The sequence below is a fragment of the Nuphar pumila genome, chromosome 8 (genome assembly GCF_984573655.1).
Source record: "Nuphar pumila chromosome 8, dmNupPumi1.hap1.1, whole genome shotgun sequence".
Classification (NCBI taxonomy): Eukaryota; Viridiplantae; Streptophyta; class Magnoliopsida; order Nymphaeales; family Nymphaeaceae; genus Nuphar; species Nuphar pumila.
The window spans coordinates 99,529,254-99,544,683 of record NC_143256.1 but is presented as its reverse complement, the minus strand read 5'-3'; the positions used below and the strand labels follow the sequence as shown (position 1 = coordinate 99,544,683).

The 15,430-nt window shown below is 35.5% G+C and overlaps 1 protein-coding gene across 1 annotated transcript in view; it reads left to right on the top strand.

Annotated features, from left to right (window-relative positions):
- Positions 1-15,430, top strand: part of LOC149830043 (ubiquitin carboxyl-terminal hydrolase 6-like) — a 102,714-nt gene that overhangs the window by 30,417 nt on the left and 56,867 nt on the right. The window contains exons 5-8 of the mRNA XM_090016281.1: positions 1-101; positions 226-352; positions 1,017-1,076; positions 1,191-1,258. Coding sequence (XP_089872407.1) covers positions 1-101; positions 226-352; positions 1,017-1,076; positions 1,191-1,258 — 356 coding nt within the window. The remainder of the gene's footprint in view (positions 102-225; positions 353-1,016; positions 1,077-1,190; positions 1,259-15,430) is intronic.

Below are 15,430 nucleotides of genomic sequence, written 5' to 3'. Positions count from 1 at the left end.
GGTCACACTGCTGGTCTTTATAATCTTGGCAATACCTGCTATATGAACTCAACATTGCAATGCTTGCATTCAGTTCCAGAACTAAAGTCAACTTTGCTAAAGTGAGTTCTCTTTTAAGCCTTTTCTTTTAAAACAATGTTTCTGCATTAAGTTGTTCTGTGGGATTCTAGGCTACCAGGGAACAATTGAATGATTAGTGCTGATTCGTGTATTCTTTTCAATCAGGTATTCAAATTCAGGGAGGAGCAATGAGTTGGATCCCTCCTCACATCTTCTAACTGTTGCTACACGAGATCTATTTAGTGAACTTGACCGAAGTGTCAAGCCTGTTGCTCCTATGCAGTTTTGGATGGTTAGTAGCCTACTCGAAAATCATGATATTTCTTATTTCCGTGGAGATTACACTGCCATTATTTAACTTTTAGTGACTTTTTTAACCAGAACATTGCTTTACCAATGTACCAGCTGCTGAGGAACTATCTCTGGTAGCTGATTCAGAGCATTATCTAACTCCTAACTGAAATCTTAGGATGTATATCCTGAATTTTTATTCGTGTGCTTCCTCAGAACCCATGTCTTTCTTGTGTATTGTGAGGGAAGTTGATCATCCAAAGAAACACGTTTTCTCTTTTTGTTTTCTAAATGCAGCTGGAGTCTTCTTTCATGTGTTGGCATGATCGTCTCACTATAGGCACTAACTTGTGTTGGTAGAGCCTCACTAAATAAAATTATTAGAAAAATCATCACCATACCTTGTCACTTCAATGTTGGGTATGCTTTCAGTTTCCTGTTTCTCTATTCATTTATGGCTAAACACAACTCTGAGGTCATTCCACATCTCTTCATTCAACTTCATGCTACCCATGCTATATCCTCTCAAGTCCTTATTGGCACATGCACACGAGTGTGTTGGCAGAGGCCTTGGAAAGCTTCAGACTTGATCTTGCTGTTATATGTTAATCTTTTAGCTTGATTTATGTTCTTCTGAAGATATGACTTTCTGCTTTTTTATGCAGGTGTTGCGCAAAAAGTTTCCCCAATTTGGTCAGCAACATAATGGCTTTTATATGCAACAGGTTTTTATTCTACTGCACTGGTGGCATATTCTTCCTTTTGCTTGTATATTGTTGTTCATTTTGCAGCTTCTCCACTGGATGAATTTAATTGGGTTTCTTTCATAAACATTTTAGGATGCAGAGGAATGTTGGACCCAACTTTTGTACACTCTTTCTCAATCTATTAAAGAACCAGAAGCAAGGTATATGTTGAACTGTAATTATTTGGTCTGCAGTTCTGAATTGCATGGACTGGAATGCTAATCTTTCTGGTCTTGTCATGATAATTCCATCATGACTGTAATGCTAACCTTACCCACACCAATTGTTGTGTTATCCAAACTTTACTGTACTTGGCCTATGCGACACTCACCTATTTTTTGGATATTGAGTTTGATAGTATATCTAATTATATGATGTCATCCAACAAAAATAGGACATGATTTGATCCAAATCGCCAATCTGCTACCAAACCAAGCAATGCCACTACATAGGCTCAACCAAGTCATGCCTTACCCCATGCCATGCTGTATTGGCCCAACTTACTGTTGGCCTATGGTACATTGACCTACTTTTGTGTGTGTAGTTTGATGATATATCTGATTTTTATCCAAATAAATGTCTTGAATTCCCTGAATTGCACAGGTATGATTGAACACATATTGGTTACTACATCAAGTAGGTTCTGATAACTTGGCTTTGTAGGCAATACTCCTCAAAGCTTGTAGAATACCAAAACAGTGTCAGAGTACTTCAAACCTTGAGTTCCATACTTGCTGCCTTAGTAAATAAATATCACAGTTTATGCACTTTTCCCCTTTTATCACATCTTAGTGCGGTAAAAACATAGTCACCAATATCGCTGATATTTTGAAACATCACAATATTAATGCCATTTTCACAACATCCAATAAAAATGTGAAAATATTATGATATTTTCAAAATATATTCAATAACATAAATATCACAATGTTATTGTGGTAATATCATGATATTTTAAAAGTTTCTTATTTTAAAAATTTTAAGTATGCTTTTTTTGTGTTCTTTGTTTGTTTATATTATAAAAGCTTCTCTAACTGTTTCTTTACATTTTCATGAGAAAAATGCTACTAAAAAGTATTTTTATTTTTATTTTTCTTTACATTTTGTTAAATTTTTTAAAACTTAAGGTTTTTTTTTCCAGAAAAACCACTTTTTTAAAAGCAACTCCTGAGTAAAATCCAGCTGAGAATTGTCAAGATCAACACTGGTGACCATGAGTAAAAAGAATTCCAACTCACATATAAGAAAATCCTATTGATGAAGTTATTTATTTGAAAAAACAACATTTATTGGTTTGGCCACCCTATTCAGGCTTATTTAGTGCCTATTCTGGTAATCTCACTGCCATCTTATCCATTTTGAGCTTTTTTAAAGAAACTTTCTCCATTTTGAGTTATTGTACTTATTTGGAAAATCATTCAAGGCATGTTCGCAAGCACCTTGCAACCTGTAAAAATGAATCACTTGCGAAAGTTGTGCCCTTGAGATTGTGAATCACATGGTTGTTTTTCTCAGGGGCAACCTTCTCATGTTTGCAAAAGTGGGCTGTGAATCAAAATCAGAAGTGTGATTCACTTTCTTTGTTTGCAAAAATTACATGAGATTCATTTTCAGCCCAACATATAATGCATGTATACCGCAATATATATTATGTTATATATTATATTTTCATATTATGTTATATATATATACTACCATAACTTATGGTGGTACACACTTGATTTACATAGATCTAAGCTCCAAATGCAAAATCTAACCTTTGGATCATGTTTAACATGTTCTATCTACTATTTCCATCTATGTCACATGGGTGCGGGTGCGGGGGTGCGGCACTTTCAAAAAACTTGGGTGTGGGGGTGCGGCAAAAATATACAAAATTATATATATATATATATCTATATATATATATATATAAAGTCCAAAAGTTGGACATAAATGACCCTGGGTGCGTTGACTGCACCCAGGGTCAGGTTGACCGTATCGGGTGCAGGTGCGACGCTGCTGCGGCACCTAGTTGGAGAGTCCCTGTGACATAGATTTCCATGTATTAAAGTTGACTGAAATATGATGTTTTATACCATTTCTACACCACCTTTATTTTCATGAATTCTGAGCCATTCATTTTCACTATCTGAAAAATAGGATCTTATGATGTATTAGACATGATAAAACCTTCTAACATGGTAAATAAACCATTCTAAACACAACTATACGGTTAGATCTAAGATCTACCATTTGGTGGCTAGATCCATGCAGACAAGAGTGTGTACCACCTTATGATATCATGGTACAGAACCACCTTATATTCTCTCTCTCTCTCTATATATATATAATATCATTTGTATATAATATTATGCATGTTAAGTATTATGTTATAGACATTGAGGAATCATTCTCTCTGGGAAAGGGAGTCGTAAAGCTGAACTTGTGACTCCCTTTCTCAGGGAGGTGGGGCTGAATTTTCTCAAATGAGAATCACTTTCTTATAAGAGGTTGAGAATCATTCTGTCACGTTTGCACGAACATGATAGAGTTGCTTGCTGTCCAAAAATCATACTCTCAAAAACCTGAGAAGGATGATTCTCTTGAGGGTGGTTGCAAACATGCCCTTAGTTTCATGTAGTAATAGCAAGTACAACAAAGATTTGATTCTACTAGAGTTAAAATTATAAGCTATGGATGCCTCCACTGTTGGCATTGATACATCATATGCTTCTGTAATAAATATCGCTGACATTTTGAAAAAAATAAATAATCCAAGAATAAGTGTGATATTTTCAAATTACTGCCTATTTCAAAATATCACATTTTTATCATGATATTAACATGATAAGAGCACGTTCAAATTAAAAAAATAAAATAAAAATAAAACCAGCATATTGAGTGCCATGATCCCTTCATGTGGGAAATGTTAAAGTATATATATATTTTCTTGATGTAATAAATAAAACCCAATAGGGGTATTTTAGTCATTTTACTTCATGTAATTAGTTGTTTTCATTAGGGTCACTTTAGGGTTTTTTTTGTTGTATTTTATTCATTTTTATCAAGTGCATTATAGACCTTATAATGCCCTTGAAATACAACTGATGGGCGCACTCCCAACGGCTATATTTCTAGTGGTTCGGAGCACTACCAATGGTTCTTATTGCTCCTTTTTGTGTATAAATAGGGGATGAATCCCCTCATGTATGTTATGCTTGTTCTCAAGCTCTCTCTCAATAAATCTTATATATGTTTTATATTTTTTCTCTTGCCCATAAGTGGCATTGTGTATGTGATTGTATCTTGACCCATAAGTGATCTCCATTTGTGTGTGTTGTGCTTGCCCATAAGAGGCATTTGTTTGTGTTCTTTGTATCTCATTATATGAAAGTGTGTAACATGGGGACTTCTATTTGGTCGTACCCATGTCATATCAGTAATGAAATGGTGGTCTTCCACAAATGCTCTTGAATCCACCAAAAGAATGTCTATAAAGACACTTCAAGCAAACCCATAAAAGGGTATAAAAGGAAGAACACAACAATAAATAAATAAATCTTTATTAATAATAAAAATGCTTAAAAAGCATTCAAAAGTATCTTTACAATGGAGGGGTTCACCCCTATTTATACAAATTGAGCTCTCCCAAAAGAGACGTTGGACTAGTCCAACGACTCTTAATGTAGCCGGAGTCCAACGGCTAGACACTTAGTCAAGTTCTAAGTAGAACTTGACTAAGTTCTATATCTAGTTCAATGTGAAGTAGATATAAAAGGAAAAAAAATAAATAAAAGAAAAATAAAAACATAATAAAAACATATAATAATATAATAATAATATAATAATAATAATATTATATATATATTACATTACACTTTACATTTTACATTTTAACACTCCCCCTCAAACTTACGGTACAATGAGCAAGTTTGTCTAAGAGAAAGTGAAATTTGGGAGCACCGAGAGGCTGGTGAAGAAGTTTGCTAATTGATACTTTGATATGACATATGGCAGATCGATAGTTCCATGTAGATATTCCTCTATGACGTAGTGACAGTCCATTTCAATATGTTTGGTGTGTTCATGAAATGTTCAGTTGCTTGCAATGTAGATCACACTCTTATTGTCACATCAGATACGTGAAGCTTGCGTTGCTTCAACTCCCATGTCGGCAAGCAGACGTCTGAGCCAAACTACTTTCATGATCGTGGTTGCCATGACTCGGTATTTAGCTTTTGTAGATGATAGGGAGACCTTCTGTTGTTTTTTGCATCTCCACGAGATTAACGATTCACCTAGAAAAACATAAAAGCCAGTAGTTGAGTGTTTGTTATTGAGATCACCTCCCCAATCAGCATCAGTATATGCGATTAGATCTAGTGAAGCGGTAGAAGACAAGAAAAGTCCTCTTGAAAGAGAAGATTTAATATATCTAACAATACGCATAACAACTCCCATGTGAACTGTGGTGGGAGCATGTTGGAGCTGGCTGGCTGTATGTACAACGTGTACTATGTCTGGTCTTGTAATGAAAAAATAGGAAAGTGCTCCGATAAGATGTCTCTAAGGAGTAGGATCCTCAAAAGGTTCTCCATCATCAACTTCTGGAGTATCAACTTTCTTATCATCTGTAATTCCAGACCTGAAAACAATATTATAGGCAAACTTAGATTGAGACATTAGATACCCACGAGGGGAATAAACAACTTCAATTCCTAAAAAATATCTTAATAAATCTAAGTCGGTCATTTCAAAATGAGTTTTAAGAAGTTTTTTGATATTTTCAACTCCCTATTTATCGTCTCCGGTGATGATCACGTCATCTACATAGAAAAGAAACCAATAATTTCTGCATCAGAATTCTTAATAAAAAAATAGTATCAGTTAAATAAGATTGAAAACCAATATTAAGCGTAACCTGACTAAACCTGTCATACCAAGCCTTTGGTGCTTGTTTAAGACCATAAAGAGCTTTTTCTAAACGAAGAACTTTACCTTTAGGAATACTAATACCAGGTGGGGCTTTATGTACACATCTTCAACTAATTTACCATTTAGAAATGCATTTTTGACATCCATCTGAAATATGAGCTATTTTCTAATGGAAGTCAAGACAATTAAGGTTCTAACAGTGGTCATACGAGCAACTGGGGCAAAGGTTTCTTCATAATCGATGCCATATTTTTGGGCATAGCCTTTGGCTACTAATCGGGCTTTATATCTTTCAAGAGTTCCATCACTCTTGGTTTTAACTTTGTACACTCATCTACATCTTATAAGTTTCTTACCTGGAGGAAGATCTTGAATAGTCCAAGCAGAAGCCTTTTCAAGGGTATCTAACTCAGTTTTCATGGCTTCTACCCATTCTACATGATCTTTGGCGTGATAGTATGATGATGATTCCTCATATGAGTGTATTAATGTAATAACTGCCCTGTATGTGGGTGAAAAAGATGCGTATGAGATAAATTTTTTAGGAGGCCTTGAAACTTGGTGGGTACTTGGGAATATTTTTCTAGTGCACATGAAAGATTTGACTCTCTTCGTCTAGAATATTGTAAACCAACATCCCTATGGATTTGCTCTTCATTGTCATCATTGTGTTCGAGATCAATCATACTTTGATCATTGTCAAAGTCATATTCATGATCATATTCAATAGGTTTTGAAGTCAAATCTATTAGGAAAGAATATTCAATGACTTCCTTAGGTTTTTCAAAATCAAAGAAGTTTTCTTTTTCAAGGAAAGATACATTTCTTGATACATATAGTTGTTCATTTTGAAAGTCAAAAAATTTATAGCCTTTTTTATTATCGGCATAACCTAAAAAGGCACAGGGAATCGTGTAGGGAGTGAGTTTGTCATTTATGTTAGTGAAAACAAAGCACTTGCATCTAAACACTCTCAATCTAGAGTAATCTGTAGAAAGATTCACAAGTTTTTCAATTGAAATTATATTTTTCAAAGATGAAGATGACCATTCGATTAATAAGATAAGTAGCAGATAAGACAACTTTTGCCCAAAATTCCTTTGGAACATGATTTTCTATTAATAAAGTCTTAGTTGTTTCCATGATGTGTCTATGTTTACGTTCGACCAGTCCATTTTGTTGTGGTGTGTATAGACAAGACCTCTGATGCGTAATGCCACGTAAACTAATATAGTTTTTGAATTCTTTAGACAAATTCTTTCTCTGAATATTTGCGAAAAATGGATATATCATTTTGAAATTTATTTTTAACCATGTTATGAAATGTTTGAAAGTATGAAAAGACTTTCGATTTATGTTTAAGTAAATCCAAGTATGCCTAAAAAAATCATTAACAAAAATGACATAATACGCAAATCTACCTTTCAAAACAATTGGTGCAGGACCCCAAACATCTGAATGTATTAATTCAAGTGGTCTGGAAGAAACAAAGGTTCTATCACGAAATGATAATATTTTCATTTTGCCAAGAATACAATCTTTATAAGTAAAATTTTCAGAATTACAAATTTTTTTAAGATTATGGAAGTGTTGGATTTTGGCCATATGAGGATGACCAAGTCTTTTGTGCTATAAATCCAACTCTATTTTTTGAATATTATAATAGAAAGCATTCTTAGGCAATTCCAAAAAATCCATGTAATAAAGTCCTTTTTCTCTATGGCCTTCCCCAATCAGCTTTCTTGGTTGGCGATCCTGTACCCAACAACCATGAGAGGAAAATGAGACATTACATCCATAATCAGTTATTTGAGAAACAAATAAAAGATTTAAATTCAACTTTGGAATATATCTAACTTTTGGAATAAAACATTTCTTAGATTTATAGATTTTTTTAAAATTTTCTATTCCTTCTATTTCAAGAGAGGTTTTATCAGCTGTAAAAACTTTTGACACACTTGACTTATTTTTTAAACATCCGGATAAGCTATTGTCATTTGGGGTCATATGAAAAGAAGCACCAGAGTCAAGAAGCCAAGGAAAGTTACCTGGATCGGAGAAGGATGAAACAACTGCTCCAGTTGAGGTTTCAGATAAGGAGGAAGCTTCTTTGATAAAGGGTTAGATAATCTCCATTAATTGAGCCATAAAAACCGGTGCATCTTGATCTTTGGATTTTGATCCAACAATTGCGGCTATCTTTTCTCTTAGCTCTTTAAGTTTAGGACACTGAGGCCTATAGTGTCCTGGTTAATGACAGTGGTGACAAATGATTTTTTTTTGTCAAAGTCAACATTTTGTCTATTGAAATGAGGTGGCCTATAAGAGCGTACATGATTATCCGATCTAGACACAGCTAGAACGAAATCATCTTATAGTTTTGGAGTATTCTTTTTAATTCTATTTTCCTCCATAGTTAGTTCCTCTATAATATCAACGATAGAGGGAACCTTTCCTTGATGAAGAAAAGCCAATTTAATTGACTCAAATTCTGGTCTTAGACCGTTTATAAATTGATAAAAATGCTCCATATCAAGTTATTTTTTATGGAGCTCAATGTCTTCGCGACAATGCCATTTTGGCTCTAAAAGAGTCAATTCCTCCCAAAGTTTGGACAACTCATTGTAATATTTTCGAATGGTTTTATCTTTTTGAGTAATTGTTTGAACTTTGTCTTGTAAATTGCATACATGTACGATATCTTTGAGGAAATACATATTTGTAAGATATTCTCACGCTTTATCGGCATATTCAAACTTGGCAAGACTAGAGCATTTTTTAATGTCTACGCTATTAATTAGACATGGCATAATTTTTGCATGCCCTATCCTCAATTCTTTCCATTTCTTTTTGTAGGTGGCTAACACCTTGCTCTTTTCCTCTTTTGTTAGAGGAACTTCTTTATCACCTTCTATTTTAGTGAGAGATAGTTTATGTTCCGAATCAGAACCATCCACTATACCCCATAGCCCTTTTTCCCAAATGTGGTGCTTCATAATCGAAGCCCACATTACATAATTAGTATCATTTAGTTTCATGGGTATGATGGTGATCTTATCATTATCATCTATCTTTTATAAGGGTGAGAAAAAATTAGATGAGAAAAGAAAAAGAGAAAAAGAGGAGAAAAGAGAATACGAGAGGACGAAATACAACTCTTTGTAGTAAAAGAGGTTTTTCAATAGCCTCCTTCAACGAATCTTTTTGGACCAAGAGCAAGGTGATGAAACACCTTTTGCAAGTGAGGCACGAAAAACGGAGCGAAAGCTCTTCAAGATCTACTATCTCCATGGCTCTGATACCATGTCATGAAATGGTGGTCTTTTACAAATGCTCTTGAATCCACCAAATGAATGTCTATAAAGACACTTCAAGCAAACCCATAAAAGGGTATAAAAGGAAGAACACAACAATAAATAAATAAATCTTTATTGATAATAAAAATGCTTAAGAAGCATTCAAAAGTATCCTTATAATGGAGGGGTTCACCCCTATTTATACAAAGAGAATGAGGTTGGGAGAGCTCACTTTGAGTTCTCCCAAAAGAGACATTGGACTCTAGTCCAACGGCTCTTAATGTAGTCCAATGGCTAGACACTTAGTCAAGTTCTAAGTAGAACTTGACTAAGTTCCATATCTAGTTCAATGTGAACTAGATATAAAAGGAGAAAATAAATAAATAAATGAAAAATAAAAACATAATAAATATATAATAATATATATATGTTACATTACACTTTACATTTTAACAATATCTATATCAGTACTGGGTTCTCTTGGGTACAGGTCAACCGTGTTTTGTACTTAATTTGGTCCATGTTATCCATCTTATGATCCAATCAATTGGCAGTCTATGCTCGACAAGTGTCTACTTACTATTAACTATGCATTTGTTGATCATTATTTGTTAGTTAGCTATGTATCTTTGGTATGCTCTAAACTTTTAGTTCATAGTTGTCATACTATAACGTGGTAAGTAGAGCATTTTATAAAATGTAGCATAATTGTGCAGTTTTGCATATGTTTTGTGTGTGTACCCACATGCCCATCTTTTAGAATTTTTCATGTTGTACCCTTCATATCCATCAGACTCTATATGCACCGGTACACATATGAGATAAGTGGGCAAAAGATGCCATTATTGACCTTGGGGAAATTAGTGGAGGCTATCTTACAGGGTATCCAAAGGCCCTCCTCTCAACTATACTCTCTCTCTCTCTCTCTCTTCTATTTACTAGAAAACGGTCCACCCTTATGGATGGGTCACATACACCTGCTCTATCACAGGTCTAACATCCTATCACCATGACCGTCTTTCATTCTGCCTTCTAGTAAAATTATGTTAGATTTCCTTGTTAGGTTGAAAACTTACTTCAACCAAATTAGGTGGCATTAATATTGTATTGCAGCATTTTTTCCCACTTTTTTTGGGTAAGGACAGAACACAAAAATATGGAATGTGAGTTCATGAAATTCACAAATCTCACTGTGGGAGCAATCTTGTAATATTTTGAAAAATATGACTTGTTTAGAAAATCTGGAAAGAGATCAGCATATTTAAAATATATAATTTGAATATAAATTATAAATAACATAAGAATTATAAAAATTGTTTTTATTGTGATATAGTGATCCATGTTCTGAGGTATCAAACTGTCAGTATCCTCTTGTCCTCATAAGTATCTCAAACACAAATCAAGATGACTGACCATTGCCACAGCTGGGTACATCATGTCAACTAAAATGAGTTCATCGACACTGTTAGTGAGAATAGAATTATGGACCTTGAGGTATTGTCGGTGAGTAGGGGAACCTCACTGAAAGCATATCATAACTGTCAATAGTGAAGGGGTTTTCCTTGACTTGGCCAAAAAAAAAAACATAGACAATGATTGCTTGAAAAATAGTAATAATAGGATACCTATGAATAGAGCTTAAAAGTCAAGTTGCCTGCCTCAGGATGCCATTTTTCTGAAACCACGGCTACTTTTGAAATTGACAAACTTTGGAGATTTTGAGTTTTTGAGTTTCAAGTGAATTTTGGTGGTTGTCTAATATTTGGAGACTGGTTCAGATATACCATGATTTGGCACATCCGACCCTTTTGTACCCTTATAAAGAAGGCCCTTTCTTATTGTTAAAATAATGATTTATTACAAGAGAAATTCTTTATCAATCTACCAAATTGTCGACCTATTGAGAGAAATTCTTTATATATATAACAACTATCTTCTAACAGCTACCAAGTCGAATTTTTCGAGACCGACCCTCCCCCCTCCTTACTGTGCAAGCATTCAAGAAGATGTTTATCTCATGGCAAAAGTGGTGTGGCCTAATTCTGATCTCACTTGGATTTGATCTAAGTTGTGTCGGTCAGGCTATTCAACCAGCTTGTTCTTTGGGATGAGCTCTATGTTATGCTTTTGTCTTGCTTTTTGTTATTTTGTGTTCTCCAGGACGATGTCTTATCTGTTGTATTCTGCCTTCTCTGAATTTAACGTCTTTACTTTCAAAAGAAAGGATATTATTTCCATGTCATCCAAAAAAGAAAAACTTAGTCTCAAGCTACTATTCATTTATCTCAGTCTTTGTGTTCCATTGAGTGAATCCAAACACATCGTTTATTGGTATTTTATGGTACTATTCTTCGTAAGTTGCTGAAAACATTACCCTTGAGATATACTTTCAATCAGCCTGCCCTTATATTACTTTTTGGTAAAGCAATATTTTGTATGAAAATGTGGATTGACATCACGATCAACTAATTTTGCTGTATAAATGAGATGGCTACAGCAGCCCATACTGTGCAGGATGTGCCTGAATACTTGAAAATGAACTGAGTTCACAGGAACAGATTCATTTATACCAAGGGCCAAATGATATATTTCGTAAACAGTTGATCAATTTTTGGGTTTGGTTATGTTGACGTGTTTAATAAAAAAATCTAGAATAAGCCACCACTTAAGTGGTAACACATGAATGCATGTGGAAAGATAACTCAATAGAATAGTATTCAAAATAAGTGCAAAAATAATAAAACAATTTGGTGGTATCAGATGGACTCAATTAATTTCCTTAGCTATATCACGCAACACAAACAACAGGATCAGTTTTGTAGCCCTCCTCTTCTAAATGAACACTTAGCTTGTCCAAAGCTTTAGTGATTTTCTCCCACTGTAGGTGGGACTGATAATGCACAACGAATTCATGGACGATATTTTTTACTTCAATACAACTGCATCTAGTTCCTTACTTCCGTTTCTGTCATAACCTTTCTCGTTCCTGCAGCCTCATCCCATCTCTTTCCAGCTACATATATGTTGGACATCAGCATGTAGCGCCCACCATCACTTGGTGCCAAATCTGTTAGATGTTTCACCACACCTGCACCAGTGCTCATGGTGCCACCATGGATCTTGCATGCACCGAGCAATGCCCCTCACACCACAATGTTCAGTTGTTATCGCTTCCTTATCCGCATCAATCAGCCCTGATCTACGAAGAAGATGAACCATACACCCATAATATTCAGTTGTCGGATCTGAAAAGAAGTCGTCATTATGTATATGCCGGACCCGACCCGATTTATATACTGGATCGGGTCTAGACCCAATCAATGTATAATGTAAATTAGCATGTTACTAAGGGGTATTTTTGTACCCTAGTTTTATATACTTAACATATTAATAGAATGAAAGGCACAACCACGATGGACTGACGCCCTTTCTCTGGAATCTCTCTCTCTCTTTCTCTCTCTCCCCTCTCTCTCTCTCTCAGTGACAGGTCTGTGTAGAGATCAAGGACTCCTTTCTCACATGGTATCAAAGCAGCGTGACGTCTGGGAGTGAAGAGCTGCCTCGTCTTCACCCTATCAACGTGAAAGTCGACAGGCGCGTGGATCTGCGTGGATCTAACCAAGTCTGGGTGTGAAAAGGTTGATCTCAGTTTCACGATGACAGGTTCCTCTCTCTTTCTGTGAGAAACTCGACCTCCACGTGAATCTGGAAACGTAAAGTGCAGGTTCCTATCTCTTTCTGTGAGAAACTCGACCTCCATGTGAATCTGGAAACGTAAAGTGCAGGTTCCTCTCTCTTTGTCAACTTCCTCGCCTTTAATCTGAAATCATACCTTTGTTTTTATTTTTTTAGATCACTGTGATTCTTCTGATTTTCTACAATCTGCACTTCTGAAATTTCTGTTAATCTCTGCTGTTTTCGTGGGTTCTGAAATTATTTTTGATTGCATTTTTTGGAAACGCATTATTCCTTTTTGTTTTTCTCTTTCTGTCTGCCGAGTATCACCACGTGAACTTGTTTTCTATCATCTGTCAGCCGAGTGTCCTGTTAGTCGAGTGCTCTGTTAGCCGAGCCCTCTGTTTTGTTTCTCATACCTAAGTGTCAGTTCAGGTTTTCTCTCAAATGGATTTTACTAATGCGCAGTCATGTCTGTCCTCAAGTTTTCTCGGTCAACTAGTCTCTGAAAAACTGAATAACTTCAATTTCTTAACCTGGAAAAGACAGATCATCCCATTTATAAAGAGTCAGGACCTCTCTGGTCATCTGGATGGATCGGTTCTAGCGTCTTCAGAATTCATTTCGCAGGAAAAAGCGAACGATAAAGGAGAACAATCTGTTGTTTTTCACAAGAATCCAGAATATGTTGCTTGGATGAAGAAGGATCAATCGCTAGTGGCATACATCACTTCAACTCTCTCACAGGAGGTTCTTATTGCTCTTTCTGATGATTGTTCGGCCAAGGAACTGTGGGATAAGTTAGTTCAAACATATTCACAAATTTCTGAGGTAAGAATTATGTTTCTTAAGCGAGAGTTTCAAATGTTGAAGAAAGATTCCATGTTTATTATGGAATACCTGAACAAATGAAAGGCATCACAGAGCAACTGACTATTGTTGGGTGTCTTGTCAGTGAAAAAGATAAAGTACAACAAACCTTGAGTGGATTGGGGCCAGACTATCATGTTATGACGACAACCTTACTATGTTTACCAGAACTTCCAAAGTTTGAAGATCTTCGTGCGAAATTATTGCAATATGAAATGACTCTCAAAGGATCTTCTGAAGATTCTCATGGACATTCAGGAACACAAGATGTGCTAGCTATGAGAATGAGTTATGGTCGAGGACGAGGAAGTTCTTTTCGAGAAAAGAGAGGCAAAGAGAGAAATACCTATGGAGGTCGTGGCATACTTCCAACACACAATATACAAGGACAAAGACCCATTCCTACCTGTTTCCTATGCAACAAGAAAGGGCACATTAAAGAAAATTGTTGGTTTAATCCTCAAAACAAAGGGAAAGAAGTAAAGGAGTTGCTGTTGGCAGCCTTGGCAGGATTAAATATAAAGCAAAATGACAAAGGAATTTGGTATGTCGACTCCGGAGCAGCTACTCATGTCACGGGTGATGTAGGTAAACTCTTGACTCTTACTCCTTATGTTGGTAAGAATAACATAGTCACAGGAGATGGATCTCATCACTCAATCTCACATATTGGAAATGCCATTATACCCATGTCAAAGTCCTCTCTTAAACTTTCAAGTGTCATCCATACATCCAATATTCAAAAGAACATTGTTTCTGTCTCAAAACTCGTTGATGATGCTAATGCTTCAGTTGAATTTACTCCCTCTTATGTTTATGTCAAAGATCTTCACACGAGGAAGACATTCACTGAAGGAAAACGATGAGGTAACATGTACATCTTTCAAGAAGATCCTTCCTCTATTCATTTCGACTATTTATCCTTGAAGCCTCACCAACGTCAATTTTTTGATCCTGATTTTATATTTACTATTTCTGAATGTAATAAGCCAAGACTTTGGCATAGTCGTCTTGGCCATTGTGGTCGCCATTTTATTGAAAAACTTGTCTTGAATAATCTTATTCCTAAGTCCAGTCTGAGTTCAGAGGTCGTTGATACAAAGTGTTCTAGTTGTCATTTATGTAAGTCATATTTTACCATTTGCTTCCATTAATAAAAGAGCTTCAATTTGAGGTCATTTGTTCAGATGTCTGGGGTCCTGCCTCAATTACTTCTTTTTTTGGCAGTAAATACTATCTTATTTTCATTGATAGTTACTCACGTTATACTTGGATATTTTTATGAAGCACAAATCAGAAGTCTTTGGATTGTTCCAGAGATTTCATTCTTTTGTTCAAAATCATTTCTCTACCAACATTCTCAATTTCCAGTGTGATGGAGGAGGTGAATTCTCCTCGAGTGACTTTGTTAGTTTCCTTCAACATAATGGAATAAAGAGAAGAGTGTCTTGCCCTCATACACCTCAACAAAATGAGATTGCTGAGAGGAAGCATCGGCATATTGTTGAGACTGCAATGAGCATGATGCACAGGAGCAATCTCCCTTTATCATTATGAACTGAGGCTTTTCACTCT